General features: G+C 35.7%; 2 protein-coding genes across 2 annotated transcripts in view; both read right to left on the minus strand.

The window, feature by feature from the left end:
• Positions 1-18,482, minus strand: part of LOC111502941 (uncharacterized) — a 158,777-nt gene that overhangs the window by 117,114 nt on the left and 23,181 nt on the right. The window lies entirely within an intron of this gene.
• LOC141483716 (uncharacterized) lies at positions 14,974-17,834 on the minus strand. Its single transcript, XM_074178514.1, has 2 exons — positions 15,897-17,834; positions 14,974-15,838 (listed from the first exon to the last, which is right to left on the minus strand). The coding sequence occupies exon 2, from the start codon at positions 15,835-15,837 to the stop codon at positions 15,097-15,099; it is 741 nt and encodes a 246-aa protein (XP_074034615.1). The 5' UTR covers position 15,838; positions 15,897-17,834; the 3' UTR covers positions 14,974-15,096.

Raw genomic sequence — 18,482 nt, forward strand, 5'->3', positions numbered from 1 at the left:
CACACACACACACACACAAAATCTCATATGAAAAAAATTCTAAACGATCCATGCATCAAACCCTTCAAGGTCACATCGCCTTGATGTTACTAAACAACAATAAAAAAAGCAATTAATACGTCATAGTGGTGGGGGGAGGCCGGAATTCGGCTGTATGCATCTACTCTGAGACTTCACCTGAAACAAATACAGGATAAGACGATTCATGATCACTATCTTAGAAAAAATGTTCAAAATGAGCTCATACAATTAATGGCAAGTCACGTGAAGACTCAAATTGTTCAAAAGAAAATAAATAAATAATATTACTCTATTATTCTTGATGGTACTCGTGAAGTTTCTCGTGTTGAGCAACTTTCAATTAATATGAGATTTTTTAATACAAATGCAGCTGAAATTGAAAAACATTTTATTGGTTTCTTAGCCGTCGAAAAAACTTCAGCTGAGAGTTTGACTAACTATATAATCACAGAATTAGAACAGTTAGGTATATCATTGAAAAACTGCAGAGGCCAAGGATATGATAATGGTGAAACTAGATGGGAGTGCAGGGTAGCATCGGTGAAGGCCGTTAAATACCAACTAAGTGATATATGTGATGCTTTAAAGGAATTATTAGAAAATACAACAGATTGTCAGTTGGTCAGTGAATGTCATTCAATAGAAAAGGGAATAACTACCTACGAATTTGTAGTTTCACTTGTCATATGGTATGACATTCTTACAAAGATAAATGTTATAAGTAAAATGTGGCAAAGTGAAAACATGCACTTAGATGTTTGTTTGAAGGTGATTGACAATGTTTCGTGATGAATTTCACTATTTCGGACTTCCATTGTCTACTATATAAAATGATTTGAAATCCCTGAAACAAGTAAAAAAGAATAATTAAAAAAGAATAGTTGAAAATAACAATTATATTAAGCAACAATAAACCTGAAATGCAATGATAGTGAAATAACCTACAAGTAAAAATATAATAATTGAATAAATAAAAATTAAAGGAATGCAGTCATCACCCGAAGACGATTGTAGATACCAACAATCGAAACGTCGTGAACTAACGTGACTTGGAATCTCACACTATTTTATTTTTATTATTTTCTTTTTGCATTCCTTTAATTTTTATTTATTCAATTATTATATTTTTACTAGTAGGTTATTTCACTATCATTGCATTTCAGGTTTATTGTTGCCTAATATAATTGTTATTTTCAACTATTCTTTTTTAATTATTCTTTTTTACTTGTTTCAGGGATTTCAAATCATTTTATATAGTAGACAATGGAAGTCCGAACTAGTGAAATTCATGCACTCAGATGTTGCTATACAATACCTAGACGCATTCACAAATTGGCTCGATAATTATCGAGAAAATGGTTTTCAGTCATCCCTTATGAAACAGCTGAAGAAAATTATATTGACAGACAGTTCAAAGAAGTCAGAAGAGTAGATGTATACAGCTGATTCTCGGCCTCCCCCCACCACTATGACGTATTAATTGCTTTTTTATTGGTTGTTGTTTGGTGATTTTTTTGTTGTGCAGTGAAGTCAAGGCGTTGTGACCTTGAAGTGTCTGGTGCATGGATCGTTCAGATTTTTTTTTCATATGAGATTTTGTGTGTGTATGTGTGTGTGTGTGTGTGTGTGTGTGTAAGAGAATGCACGGTACAGGGTTTCATCATGTGCTTGTTTTTCTATGTATAAACATACGTAAAAGAAATGCCTGGCACACTATGAAATCAGTAGACGAATATATCTGCAGCAGTTAGCAATTGGTAGAGTGTTATTCAGTTCGTAATAGAAGGAAGACGGTGAGTGTATTTGTCTGTTGGAAATTGTTTATATTTTCATATATATTTTCATCATGTCCGTTTCAAAAGTAGACTTGAATAAAATTAATAATTTGATTGTACAGGAGGTTGAAATACTAGAGCAAAAGGCCTTATCATCATTGCCAATTGATGAAGTGTACATAATTAAAAATATGTCAACTTATTCTACACGATTTGGTAAATCAATTTTATTAACTTTGCAAGATGTGAGCAATGATAAATTATTTAAAACATGGCTACCAAAACGTATTTCGTTGCAGTTCAGTGATGACGATATATCTTGTATCAACTCATCAGGTGGTAAATATACGATGATGTATTTAGGACAGATCCTACAAAGTTTTGCTGGCATGAAAATGCGATTTCTAGTCAAATTCAATATGATTGAATAATAATAGTAATAATTTATAGTGAATTTCTTTAGGTCATAGCTTACAAAGTTTTTTGGTGTGAAAACGCTAACTCTAGTCAAATTCAATATGATCCGCATTGTATAATAGTATAATAGTAATTATAATGAATTTCTTGTTGTTTTATTATTATTCATATATTAGATGATAAAAATTATATGGAAATATAAACATTACTAACTTAGTTGAATACACTCACTTTGTAACTACAAGTAAAATGGGAATGTGAGTATTATATCACTGAAAAATTGGAGGTTGCTTATTGTTTTTTTTATTCGATTTCAGTTCCACCATTCAAAGATGTGGATGCAGTACGTAAGTCAAGATTGGGTCGATGTTGTAGATCTCAAATCATCGGTTCAACATTTGTCGTCTAAATTGAAGGTGTTGGGTGATGGAGCCGAACATGCAAGCAATTATGATATGAGTGTATGCTATGATGAAAAACAAATCGAATTATGCCTTCGTGATGCTGAGAACTATTGGAGTGGTGCAGAAGTTTGTAACAAATTTTTGGATAATGAATTAGAATTGTGGCAACTTTGTGAGGTTATGATTGAACTGAACCTAAGAAGATTCCTGTATAGCCTCCAACCATACTTGCCAGAATGTATTATTCATCACTTTGAATTGAATGATGAAAATCGAGAGGAAATTGAAGATGGTCACGAAAATGATGATTATGAGGAAGAAGTTATTTTAGATAGTCTGTATGTTCCTGTAAATCATAAATAATGTCAAATAAAAAACTTTGTATTATTTTCATGTTTTATTTATTTAAATCTCATGAAATACAATAGAAAATGATTACAAAACAATAAATATGATATAAAATACAATACATGATATAAGTCAGTTACAAATTAAAAAAAAGATCATAAAACAGTACATGATAGAGTGAAAAAAAAAGTGTCAATATCTGCTATGAACTGAACCATCCAATGCATTGTATGTTAAAACTGTATCATGCAAAATAAGTGCATATACTTCAGTGTTGTCTGGAAACTTGGTCTTCCTCGTCTCCAACTCAATTTTTATATCAATAGTTGATGATTTTGTTGCATTCGGTTGATGGGAACAATCGATGACGAATAGTGGATTCTCTCTAAATTGTCCAATGTCCATCAGAGGTTCACTCATATCTTTATCATAATAACTTCGCTGGAAACTCTCAAAAGCATAATAAGCAGGAGCATCAAGTTTTTTATCGAAATTCAAATTCTAACGCTCATATGGATAAACTTCAGAATTCAAGTATACTCGAATACTATTGATATCAGCAGTTGTGAATTTTGTAATATCCTGTGTTTCATCTTCAGATGTGGTAGTACTTTGGAATGCGATGATGACAAAACGAGGAGTTTCCAATGCGTTAGTTGTTTTGATGGCCCATATGTCTGAAGAAGTCCCACGTAGTGATGGTAGTTCATAGAGGTCCCACATACGATACGCCAACTTGATTTTGGCATTCAGACGGCTTTGGTTTATTCTACTCAAAAGTTTGAGCTTGTGTTTATCATCTGGTACAATATGTCTTATTTTCCATTCGATTTTATTTATTTCCAAATCAGCATCAACTTCACCTATATATGAGTTTTTGAAAGATCGAGCGATAATCAAAATCAATTCCTGTTTGGCATTCAAGATACTTTTGTTGTAATCTTCAGCAAAACCCATCAAATATTTCAGTGGTAGTTTTCCACTAAAAACATGACTGTTTGTATCCAAGATATCTTGCTTCAATTGTGAAAGTCCCCAACCAGATGTCAACAATGTGTTAGCATGAGATTGTCCAAATGATATCATGGTTTTCATTGTAGATGTTATCCCAGGTTTTCTAACAACAGCCACTTGTTCACCACCCATTTCATAACGAATTTCGTCAAAGAGAAATGCAATTGCATTATTCGAGAGATAGCATGTTTTCGCTACATCTTTGGGGGTGAATTTACCTTCTATGTAAATGAAGCTCTCGGCAATATCTAGTATAACATCTTGATTATTGATTGCAATTCTGATTTCATCCGAATTCCTGAATAGCGGTGATCCATAGGGCTTATATGTGTGCTCATGTAAACTTATGAGAGAATGATCGAGCACTGGTTCATTGAATATATTCAACTTTTCACTGTTTGTTTCGACGACCATTGTTATTTTCTCACTTTCAATCCAATCGATTTCAAAAATTTAAGATCACTCACAGACAGAGCGTTATGTGCTAACTGTTTAGCATACACCTGTGGAATGAGCTTCTTTTTATGCACACTTTTCTTTTTATGCACACCTTTCTTTTATAGTGCAACTCGTTTGGGATTGTTCAATGCGATTTTGTCTATTATAAATGAAACCCATAACAACAGTTATTCGATTTTCTCAAATTCCAAAATAATGAAAATCTCTTCTTCACTTCCAAAATCGATAAGGTTATTTTTTTCATCCAAAATACGCACTGTAATGTTGTGAATCAATTGACGACCTTCTGGACTGACAGGCATATATATAATACTGTGTGGTTCTTTAGTAAGATTGTAGCCAGGTTCAACATCAATATCGAATGAGAAAAGAATGTGAGATTCTTCACCATTTATATATGAACCAGATATTATATTGCAATCTAAGCGGATAAGTCTCACAGTTGTAATGTTTATTGGTAATGATGATTCATGTATCTGATTTGGTGGAAATATTCCATGAGCGAACCCCATCATTTCTGCTATAGAATTTGGATGTGTCAGATCAATTTCATATTTGGATCGCATTTCACATTTGAATGTATTATTATTGGCGTGTAGATAGAAAATATCATCTGCAACGACATCATTTGGTTTTTTATCATGAAACAATCTGAACATGATATGGTTCTGTATGACGGCATTGATCTCTTCTATTTCATAAGCACCACATGGAATTTCAACTGTCAACTTTTGGGGTATCGATGAGTTGTCATTACTGATTCTAAAACTTACTAAGTTATTAGCTTCAGTTATATTATTGATTGTATTGCATCCATAGAATCCCATAAGTCCTAATCCATAACGACTGTTCCTATCCAATTCAATTGGTGGAAAAAAATCCGCACTCAAGACACTTGTCCCGACAGCTTGTAGCTCGAACTTTCGTGACATGACTGATGAATATTTTGAAACACATTTCAATTCATTATTGTACACAGCAACAGCACATTTGAGACAATTTACACTTTTTAGAAGGTGTTGTATTGTAATAAGTATCATTTTTATTGATATCAATATTCACATCCTCTATATTACAAATACAACACATAGATTTTCGAGGTATAGGACCATCATTAACATCCGAATCTGAATTTTGATCGTGGTGGTGCTCATAACAATATCTATGTTTCATTATATCGATGTCATCTTGCAGATGCTTAGGCAAGTATCACTTCCTTAGGCATATTTGCAAGCATCACTTTATCCATTTTTTTCAAGGTACCATATTTTGAAAACATTCTAAGTGAAAACCCCATTCCCTTGATAGCCCCCCGATCCAGTTTTGGTGTTGAATCTATTTTTATTTGGAAAATTATTTAGAGAGAAACTGCAAGCACAAATGACCACAGAGAACTGTATTAAATTTTTGTTGTCGATCATAGTTATATTTGATTTTGCATTCGAACATTTTCGAAAGAATCGAGTCAATTCCAATGGTGGGGGTAGATCTCCAAAACTATCGAAATATGTGACTTCTCTCCCACATTTTTTATATGCCACCCAATGTGTTCCTGGTCCACTTATTCCATCTAAATTAACAATAGCTTTCTCGTTTTGTTTTGGACCTGAAGATTGTAATCTATCACGCATAAAAACACCACGAAAATGTGGAATTTTCATTTTTTGTGCATAATAACTGAGATCGAAATCAGTAAGAGGCCTCTGAGGTAGGGGTTCAATTATTTTTTTGTTTTGTTTGTGGCTTTGTATGGTTTTAAATATAGTCCTAAACCTTTACGGTATGGTTTGAGATATATTCCACTTCCGCGTTTGCCTAATGCTACAGCCTCCATGGTTTTATTGTGACGATTGGCTTCCATTAAAACCGCTCTGCTGGCTTTTGCCTAATTCACGGCCTTGGTAATACCAGCAGCGGCTCCCGCCAAACTTCCTAGTGCGGATAGTCCAGCAAAAATTGGTATCAATGGTAAAAGTCCACCGATCTCGGGAACAGGAATTATGCGTGGTGTGCGGATTTTCTTCTTTCCACCGGCAGCTTTAAGGTATTTAAGTGCCGCCTGCAATGCCACAGTGATAGCTTTTTTGCTATTATTCGTCACAAATTGATTCCCACCAGCTTTCTTCAATACATTTCACACTTTATGGACTATCCCAGCACCAAACGTAACTCTTTTAATTTTATTTTTCTTCGTTTGTTTCCTCTTACATTTTTTCTTATTGGTACTACAACCCATGCCCATATGCCTTTTCGCTTTCATAATGTTGGTGACAAGTAACGCAGCTGCTCTTTCCCCAATACTCGCGTCCTTCGATTTAACCCTATCCCAAGTGCTGTATTCAAGTTCTTTGTCGGCTAAATGTCTTGCTGCAAGATCGGATGGATGCTTAGAATATTGAATATCGTGTTTTTTACATTCAATATCTATTTTATTGATTCCAGAATCGTTACGAGCTAAAAGTTGTTTCAATTTTGTACCCGGTCCACAGTATTGATATCCTCCGGGTAGATGTAATTCGAAAGGAAGTTTGTTTATTAAATCATTAACAAAACCACAACCTCTTTTAATTTTACGATCACTTTCAATACGTCCGTATCGTTTGATGGTACACATTGAAATGAATAAGCTAATAACATTTATATAGTCTCCAACCACGGCACGATGCGCATTGTAAAACAGAAAGAAAAGTTTGCTGTAGATAATCTAGATGAGAAATTTGGGTGTGGATTGAATGGACAAAGGGTATTCAGACATGGTCCACTACTTCCATCATCAGTTCGAGGACTCATTATAGGACCTTCAAATTTTGGAAAGACGAATGCAATGATATCACTATTAACACATCCACAAGGACTGAGATTTATAAATGTGTATCTCTATTCGAAATCACTCAATCAACCTAAATATCAGTACTTGCGAAGTGTTTTGGAACCTATAAAAGGATTAGGTTTTTATACATTCAGCAATAATGCAGAAATAGTGGAACCCTCCGACGCTAAGCCTAATTCTGTTTTCATTTTCGATGATGTGATATGTGAAAAGCAAGATATTATTAGATCATATTTCTGTATGGGACGTCATAAGGATGTTGATTGTTTTTATCTAGCACAGACATATTTACGGGTACCCAAACAGTTAGTGCGTGACAATACCAATTTCATTATAATGTTCAAACAAGATGAGACGAATTTACATCACATTTATTCAGATCATGTTTCACCCGATGTAACATTCAAACAATTCCAATTGATGTGTGTTAAATGCTGGGAGGACCAATATGGATTTCTAGTCATTGATAAGGATAGAAAAATAAATGAAGGTAGATATCGCAAAGGATTCGATAGTTTTATATACCCATGATCTTGTTTTTGAAACTTATTCGATCACTGAATATTGTAGAGGTCACTTTATCAGCGAATTAAGCTTTAATTTAAAAAGGGGCATTATGAATACAAAAAACGATTCTGAAAATAAAAACAATGAAATGGATTTGAAACGTCAACTAGTAGAGACAACAGAAGCTGTCAGGCAGAAATTCAACTCTATCAAGAATGATAATATTGAAAATCGTACGACACTTGAAAGATTGTATGAGCCCATAATGAAACCATTGAATGTTTTATCATCAAACGCTACTTCTAAATCACCAGTGTTATCACCAAATCATGGAACTGTTCAATCTACTTCAAATTATCCCATGAGTACTCCAATAGGAAGAAAACAATTTTTTGGTAGTGTATCATCTGTGAATAGTGATACGAGCACACTTCAAGACGATATGAGAACAACTCTATTCGAAACACCATCATCGTCCCACATCGATTCCTCGGATCCTGACACCTCACCTGATATGAATGAAAGTGGTGAAGATGTTCTGATGAAACATTTAAATAATGTAAAATCTAGAAATCCAGCATATGATGGAACATTTGGCGTACGTATGGATCTTATTACACAAAAGCTGAAAATGGGAAGTCTAGTGGTGCATTTCAAAGATGGAAACATTTCATTTTGGGATGCTAATAAAGTGAAAAAATATGAATGCGCAGGTAGTCCAGAATTGTATGATATGATTTTTTTGAAGAATCTACAAGATGTTGATAATGAAGAAACTCGTCAAGTATATTCCAAAATATTGAAAATAACGAATGCTCCATATAAACAATATCATCTGAAGAATGGTTTCAAAAATACAAATTCTAAAAAATTTCGTGAAGTTATCAAACCTCTATTAGACTCACGACAATATCCAATAAGAAGTAGAAGTAAAATTGTTGGAGCACTCAAACGAGTGAAAATGGAGAAAATATATAATTCTAAACCTGTGAATTATGTGTACTGGAATTCACCGAAAGAGTTAGTTGCTCGCCTACACTATTGGTAGCTTCAAAGTCAGCTGGACATACCGGACATGATAATGAAATAATTTCAATAATTGAAGAATTACGTGAAAAACGTATAATATATTAATATATATCTATAAGTAATGATCATTGTCACATCCTCATTCGGTGCAGTAACATTATCACTTTTTTCCTCTTTAATCATATTGAAATAGAATGACGAATGAAATAAGTGATATCAAACGACAAGTTGTTAATGAATTACATAGACCTGCAATTGTATTGGAGTTTACAGTGACGTAATTTTCGTAGAAGAATAACCATCATCAAAGGTTTTGCAGATCTATGGCAAATAGATCTAGCTGAACTACAACCTTATGCAAAAAGTAATAAAGGATACCGATATATACTTGTAGTAATTGATTGGTACTCAAAATATCTGTGCAATGTGCCAGTTAAAGATAAAACAGGTAGTACAATAACTAATGCAATGAAATATGTACTGAAGGAAGCCAAATCATCCCCCAAACATATACAAAGCGATCAAAGGAAAGAATTTTTCAATAGAAGCTTCTCATCTCTCATGCGAGAATATAAAATCAATCATTATTCAACATTCAGCACAAAGAAGGCAGCTATAGCAGAAAGAGTGATTCGTACAATAAAGGCATGGCTGTACAAGGAATTTTCGATGAGAGGTCACCACAAATGGCTTGATATTCTTCCAATTATAACTAGTAGATATAGCAATAAAGTTCATCGTACAATAGGTATGGCCCCCATCAGTGTTGATTCAACAACAAAATTGAAATTCAAAGGTATCAATGGAATTAGAGGAAAACAAAGTAAACCCAAATTCCAATTGAATGATATTGTACGTATAAGCAAATACAAAAATATTTTTGAAAAGTCTTACACTGCGAATTTTACCACGGAGCTCTTCAAGATTGTTAAAATCAATAAAACCACCCCAACGACTTATAATCTTGAAGATATGAATGAACAACCGATTAGAGGATGTTTTTACGAAGAAGAGTTATTACGAACCGAGAATCCTGACGTATATCTGATTGAGAAGGTGTTGAAGAGAAGAAAAAATAAAGTATATGTAAAGTGGTTAGGCCTTCCTAGCGAACAAAATTCTTCGATTGATGAATCAAATATGGTTTAAATGTATCTAATAGTGTATTTATGAATAAAGTAATATTAAAGTTCATTATTGTTTTCATTTCAATTATAAGTATGTGAATTGAAAAATATTGCAGCGGTAAACGTTGCCCCAGCCATTCGCAACGTTCTGTGTATATCAAACCAAATTAATTGTATACTCCATTCCCGCTTATATTTTTCAACTCACGATATTGAAAACACATTATCATTCCCAAAACTAATCGCCGTCACTTTGAAATGCAGTATCCAACTCTTTTTGCCAATTATCTCTCACTGATAATGCCTTCTCATAAAGCTTAGTCGACTCCTCTAGCTCAGCCTGAGCTTGCATTCTCGAACGTTGATGGAATTGCTTATCTTTACCAATTTTTGAACGGAGTTCATCAGCATCTTTAGACATTCTAGCCAATTCAACCTTCGCTAATGCAATCTTGGCATCTAATGCTTCAAGAGTTTCATTATTAGCATTAATAGCTTGCTCACTCTTTTCAAGTTCAGCAATAGTCATCTGTGCCTTTACAAGACGGCATTTTGCTTTCCTTTTCATTTCTCCAAACCGATGGAGTGGACTGAAAGAAGATAGCGGTTCAGCTTTCAAATCACTCTCCATTTCTTTGGGAGTACATTTTGGCTTCCTCTTCGATCTGTCACTTTTCGTTGCGGGTTTTTTCTGTCGCACAACACTTTTGGATTCTTTCTTTTCTTTAAAGTCAGTGACAATCGATGAAGATGCATTAGTAACCTTCCTCTTGATTGTTCTAGATTTCTTATCAACACCAAGAGGAATGGTAGATGAAGAGTGTTTGAGTGATGATAATTGCGAAACGATAGGATTTTCAATTATAATTTGCCCATTTGGTTCCGGCACATCTGCAAAGTTAACGAAGTCGTTAATATCAAAATCATTTATCGAATCTTGGCTCGATGAATGTAATACTGGAATATTTTCAAAATCAGTCTGATCGATATCAACAAGTGGTGAACCATCTTCAGCAATCAATAGCGGCATAGAGTTCATGATAATGATTATTAAGGTCTGAGGAATGATATGTGATAGCAATAGAATGTGGATAGGAAAGGTGATGATGTTACTGAGACCTCACCATTTATAGAAGAAAATAAACTAGCGCATGCGCTCTTTCATCAACTGGCACATGCGCTCTCTCACTAAACTATTCACGCATGTAACAATCTTTGTCATTTAAGAGGAAAACTTTGTGTTGCATGCATGTATTTTTAAATGTGAGAAAATAATACAAATAAACTCAATATATATATATATATATATATATATATATATATATATATATATATATATATATATATATATATACAGTGTGTCAATTTGAAAACTTCCCACCCTCAATATCTCCCTTCCAGTACATAATATGAAAAAATGGTCAGACAGGTCAACATCATTGCCACTTGTGCCACTTGACCCCCCTTTCCATTTGAAATTCTGAGGGTAACATCCACCCCTCCTAGGGGGTTGAACCCCGAGGGTTGAAAATATTCATTCAGAGTGTCCCCCTTGCAAATAAAGTTGACCTGTCTGACCATTTTTTCATATTATGTACTGGAAGGGAGATATTGAGGGTGGGAAGTTTTCAAATTGACACACATATATATATATATATATATATATATATATATATATATATATATATATATATATATATATATATATATATATATATATGTATTTATTAATAATAGAGGACAATAACGATAATAAAAAATATTAATATGTCTCTGTGGATGTGGAACGTTCTTTGGCTCTATTCCTCAATATTTGTTGCTCTTGCGTCAGACACCAACATTGAAAAAAATGAATTCTCCTATTTGGGTAGAGTTGACCAACCTTCTCACACAGATCCCAAGTACTTCTACATGTATTGCATACATGATTCCAACAATTCATGGAATATGTATCACAACGCAAACAACGTTGTAGTGGAGCTGGAACGGCAGCACAGGTATCACAAATATTTCTACAGATACCTATATTATTAAATATTATAGGTTCGGAACACTTCAGACACTGTAACTGTTGTTGACGATAATCGGATTTTGTTCGCTTCGGCGGATGAGAAGGAGGCGATAGTTGAATCCGCGACACACAATCACTGCACATACCAGTACATGGATTGATTGAATCCTTAGGTCTACTTATTTGGCAAAAGTAGCACACAATAGCCCCTGCAATCATCATTGGGTAGACACACACTTTTGGTTTTTCATTCCACTCTTTTGGAAACGGCATTTTACTAATTCGATTAGAAATATTAAGAGATGACTTACAGAAACTCTGAATGCTCTCTCCTATACCGACGATCTCTATTTATACAAATCAACATCATGTGAAAGGATAGTGGGATAACTTCTCCTTCTCTTCCACTCTAAACGAGTCAAGTGGGAGTCGCACTACCACCACTACCTATATAAGTCGAATTGCAAACCTAGAGTTCATTCATTCACTCTGCATCTGTGAGAAAACGTTAAGATGGATACTCAAAAAATAGTTGCTGCATTAAACAGAATATCTGCTATTGATACTAATAATTGGATAGACGAGACAGATGATGAGGATGTCAACATTCCGCTAGAGGAAGTGATACTTGAAGAAGGTGTTGGAGTTGAAGAAGGTGTTGGAGTCGATGAAGTGGAGATTGACCTTGAAGTCAACGAAGTTGAAATTGAGGCTGAGAGCGATGAAGATGAAGACATGGTCGTTGAGCTAGTCGTGGATGGTGAAGGTGAAGATGAAGGGGTTGTAGCAGACTCATCTGAAGGTGATAGCGCTTTGAGAATCGGTCACCGAATGCTCAACATCACCGATACTTCAGAAGATCCTGCCGATTTATATTGCGTGATGAATGCGCATGTACAGATCGAAACGATCGATGGCATCATAAAAAAGTTATGTTGGTGCTGTTTCCGATTTTATTCAATAAGGAACAATAACGGTGGCTGGTATCAACACGTTAATATCCACGATACGGTCTCTATGATGGAGATGGGTCAATATTGGTGTGAGGCATGTGAAAGACCGCTTACGAATTTCACGAGAGTATCAGCTTGCGTAATATGCAATAATGTGAAACCTGTGGCAGAAATACCCTGGACCTATTGGTCAAAAAAAAAAACAACAGTCATTTTCAGGGCTACATTATTCAGACAAACAGTAGTTAGTTGTATTAGTATTCATAGATTATATGACAAATGAATACTTTGACTAATAAAAAGTCTAAGTTGGAAATTTGTTAGTCTTTGAATATCTATACATTATATGACAAATAAATTACTACTTTGACTGAAAAGTCGAAATTTGGAATTTGATAGTCATTGAATATCTATGCATGTGATGAGTACTACTTTAAATGAAAGTTGAAGTTGGCATTTTGTCAATCATTGTATGCATATAATGATAAATACTTTTACATACATACATTTTGTTTGAGACTATAATGTTAACATAATGTTAACAATGGTATGAACCTGTTTCTGTTTGAAAGTATAATGATAGCTCTGAAAAGAGCTATTTTTTTTATTGTTTCAGTCTTTAATTGTAGCCCTGAAAAGGGCTGTTTCTTTTTTAACCCATGCAATGATATGGACTAACGCTCCTCCTCCTCAGAATCAGAAACAATAATTATGGTATCGTCATCTGAATCAGATGATATTCTAATGATATCATCCTCATAGTCATCTGAATCAGATGATATACTCATGATGTCGTCGTCGTCATAATCATCTGAATCAGATGATATACTAATCACATCATCCGCATAATCATCTAGATTGTTATCGTCAACAGCCATCTCAAACTCTGCATCTATGTCCTCCTGAATACCTTGTTCTACTCGTTCTGCGAAATCATCAGGAGGATCATAGATTCGCTGCAGAAATTGAGTGAAGGTTGTACTCAAATGATCAGACGTTGAATCTATTGCATGTACTTGGATGGGTCCTGTACTCGACATTGTGGAAGAATGATATAGAACTGGGATTGATACTATATTTATATTGGAAGAAATAAAACGGAGGGGGTCAAGTGTAAATGTAGAACAGTGTTTGAGATTCGAAAACATTAAGAATGATGATCTTCATGGAACTCTGAGCGATTATTATGAGAAATTCTAAGTGATTATTATGAAAAAACTAATAAAAGAGAGAGAGGAAAACACTGCCCCAGCCTCGCAGTGCCTCGTGTACACCAACCAAAAAGTGTGTACTCCGTGGAAGGAAAGGAAAGGAAAGGAAAGGAAAGGAAAGGAAAGGGTGGGAGAAACAGGGAAACGATTACATATCGTCGTCGGAATTTAGGACATCATCGTCATCAATTAGGATGGGAGATGGCGGAGGACTGTCCTCGATAAAGATTGGGGATGGTGGAAGTCTGATGTCGCCAGCGTCATCGTCGTCGTCATCATCATCTGTGGTGTCTCCAGGCAATGGGTCCGATAGGTCAGCTTCATCACTCCCAGTTACATGCTGAACCTGCACCCTGTAGTCATGATTCCTGAATTCGTATGGAATGTCATGAGGCGCCGTTGTGAAGTGCACGAATCCTACCTGTATATATGCACAGTAAGGCCTCTGAGGCTCCGGGACACTATAGGGCTCAGTCGTTGAATCAGGTTCCATCTCGATGCTAGCTGATCAACTGAATGTTCCATCAGATGATTCCTACTTTTATACTTCTGAGAGGGAGTGGGGAGGAGAGGGGATTAAGTGGGAATGAATTTCAAAAATGACATGTGCTATATTCCATGAAAGAGAAAATTGAAAATACTATATGAATTATATGAAATATACTTATTGGTTTCATTATGAAACATATTTTCTTCCCAAGAGATTATTTTCAAGAGATTAGAGAACACAAAAATTGATGTGATGTATTTGCATAGAAGAACTTGTAATTGAAATAAAAAAAAGGAAATAATAATGAGACGAAGTGAAGAAAAATGCTCCAACCATCGCATTGTTCAATGTGTACCAAACCAAAACAATGTACACGCTTAATTTCACTTCTTTTTTTTATTTTATTTTTATTTCCTGAAATTACAAACATAAACTTAAAACTATCCTAATTAAATATTCCTAACTAACCTAAAACTAATCTTACTACACTTACACTTAATCTATGGAAAAGTTTTTATGAATGTCACTAACTTTTTATAAGTCTCTATCGAAGAGGTATCTGCTTCACACTTTTTCTCCAGAGATGCATACTTCCGATCTAGTTCGGCCATTTCTTTTTCTAATTCCCTCCGTCGGTTAACAATTTCAGCCATTTCGCGCTTCCTTTTAACCAACGCGGCCTCACTAGATCGAGAAGCATGTTCTGCTTCCTTACATCTCTGTAGAAAACTGTCCAACATTTCACTAACCTCTCCGATAGGCTGTCGCACTTGTGGCACCAACACTTCAAGATTCGTCACCGGTGTTGCCAGCATCGGCGAAAGCGGCACCACCGACGGAGTGAATACGATGGGAGCCTCCTCCGATGGGGACAATACGACTGGTGGCTCCTCCGGAGAAGGCGCCCTGGGTTGTTCCACTACTGCTGTGGGTGGTGTGGAGGGCCTTAAGCTCTTACGAGCGGTCGACCAACTACCTGTATAAGGATTAGTCCTATTGCAAGTAGCTCGGTACTTAGGAATAGGACCAAGCCTCGCTGCAGGTCGTTGGCAAACCTTCTTCACAGGCCTGACTTCCTCCTCCTCCTCAAATGAGTCAGGGCTGGTAGATCTGCACCTAACTCGCGAAGTGGTTGCCTGGTCACTGGTCACCGACCCCGAAGTGGCTGCCTTCTCCTGGGCACTGGACACCGGCATGATGGATGCCACAGCATTATTTATCTCCTGGGTATTGGGTTCCATTCTGAAAATGAAAAATAATACAAAGTTAGTTGATATAAAAAATAACATTGTTAACTTACTCAAAATTCAAGTTGGTCACTGGAAGGTACTGCGCTATACTGAAGTGGACTGCTCTCGATGAGATGACTTGTCGTACTGAATGTTGTGGAATGGTCTCCGGAGGGTATCGACATCAATGCGCGAGTGGTGGGAAAGGTGGGCGGGCTCTCTGAAAAGTGGATGGCGACGGGGGGGCGTGGCCCGTTAGGTTAGGTAAGGTTAGGGCCGTTAGGGCCACGCCCACCGCCTGGGCTCCGCCCAGGCGGGCGGGGCCACCGGCAACTGGTAGGCGGGACCTCTGGCCTCTAGTAATCGCGGGCTTTGCGCGCGCGCGGAATGCTTTCACCATTCATTCCCAACGTAACATCTAACCGAACACCTAACCTAACGTATGTGTGAACCTACCTTAGCCTAACCTAAGGTATGTATGAACCTACCTTAGCCTAACCTAACGTATGTGTGAAGCTAACCTACCGTAAATAATAACCTAACCTAACCTAACACCTAACCTAACGTATGTATGACCCTAACCTACAGTAATTATTAACCTAACCTAACCTAATCTAACCTAACCTAACCTATCGTAAGTATTAACATAACCTAACCTAACCTAACACCTAACCTAACGTATGTATGACCCTAACCTACAATATGTATTAACCTAACCTAACTTAACGCGGGAGTAAATTCACCATGTTGGTTCAATTAATACATCATCTGTTGGTTTTGGTTTTGGTTCTATTATTCTAACATTTCGATCAATGTCCAGTCCTGGATATACCAGTCCACCTGATGGCCTGACTTTATGGCTTTTCTCCAAAACTTCTCTCTTCCAGTACATCATACTTTTTCATTGTAGTCGCTGTTATGTTTGACATAGCATAAAATTTTTTATTTGTAGACGCTGTTATGTCAGACATTTTTATGTCTACATCATTTGTAAGTTTGTCAAATTTACGAGTGAAAGTTATCCGAGCCTCTGCAATTTTATCGTCAAATGCTTGACGGGCATCGCGAGCAATATTGCCTATTGTGGATTGTATTGCAGCTTGTAGGGCTAGAAATATAACCTCCTTTGTTCCGTTAATTTCCCCCTCAAGATATGATACAGTTACACAATTACTCTTGTCAATTGATTCGCTTGTATTTTTCAATATTTTTCTTTGCATGTCATAATGACCATCTTTTGTTAATTTAAATCCATTGCCGGGTGGACCTCGGATGACATTACCACCCCATTTTCTTTTTTTGCCAAATTTATCGATTGTTTCAGACATTGTGCACCCACGATGATTCTTTTCAAACTGATATTCCTTTTATTTACATTATACTATATATTGCAGTAATTGATCAGGGAAATAGAAATAATACAAATAAAATTTTAATCATTTTATATTCATTACAGTAATTCATATACATACATACATAATACATTAATATCACATTACTTCTGTTATATATTATTAATTATAAATGGCTACATAAATATCAATATTGAATTTTCCGGTTTTGAAGATATTGAATGATATTTCAATCATTGATCTCGGCAGATAATAAATTAATCAATTGATCCAATGGAGTCTCCTGAGATTGTGATTGTTGAATTATATTGGTTATCCAACGAATGTTATCATTCAGATCGTTTTGATAAAATTCAGTATCATTATGACCCCAAGGAAGAGTGTGGGTAGTATTCGGAATGATAAATCGTTTATCGTCATGGTATGATAATGCAACTTTATTCTTCAATTCAGTGTACATATGCAACACGCTTCTAAACGAATTCATCTTTCTAAATATCATACCAACATGTTCAACGATTTTTTGATATTCTTCACATGTCAATTCATTCTTTATAACTGATCGTTTAACCCCTTTGGCTTTTTTAAATTCACCATCAACGGATTTCACGTAATACGCTTTTGCACCTGTACCATAAAAGCTTATGATTGGATCATTCGGAAATTCATCTTTGAAGTTACCCAAGATTGAACTTGTTACTGGAATATTGAATTGGTTAACTATACTGTAATTGGATGTATCAAACCTACTTATGTTACTTTTCTGAAATCTACAAGTGTATACGATAAGGCTCGTCTGAAAGCAGCAATGATCAAGGAATCGGGTGCTTGGCTGAATGCTTTACCTGTTGCATCTCTTGGAACACTATTAGACGATGAATCTTTCAGAATAGCAGTAGGACTTAGGATGGGTTCATCTATTTGTGTTTCGCATACTTGTGTTTGCGGTAGTATAGTTGATGAGAAAGGTACACATGGTTTGAGTTGCAGGAGAAGTGCAGGGCGTATATCTCGACATCACCAAGTGAACGACATATTGAAAAGAGCTATGTTGTCAGCAGATGTTCCTGCAATTCTGGAATCCTTAGGTACCAGTTGAGATGATGGTAAACGACCAGATGGCATGTCTCTCATACCATGGAAATACGGTAAACCTGTGGTATGGGACTTTACTTGCGTTGACACGGTCGCGGCTTCCCATCTAGCCGAAAGTTCCAAGTCTGCTGGAACTGCAGCATTGTCTGGCGAGAAATTGAAAAGGAGAAAATACCAAAATCTTGGAAACAACTATCTGTTCCATCCAGT

Source organism: Leptinotarsa decemlineata, unplaced genomic scaffold (genome assembly GCF_025532065.1).
Source record: "Leptinotarsa decemlineata unplaced genomic scaffold, Ldec_3_MD MMD2_tig00003902_RagTag_RagTag, whole genome shotgun sequence".
NCBI lineage: Eukaryota > Metazoa > Arthropoda > Insecta > Coleoptera > Chrysomelidae > Leptinotarsa > Leptinotarsa decemlineata.

What these genes read in the sequence shown, in the direction of transcription:
- LOC141483716 (XM_074178514.1), bottom strand. Translation starts at nt 15,837, where the DNA reads ATGGAACCCAATACCCAGGAGATAAATAATGCTGTGGCATCCATCATG.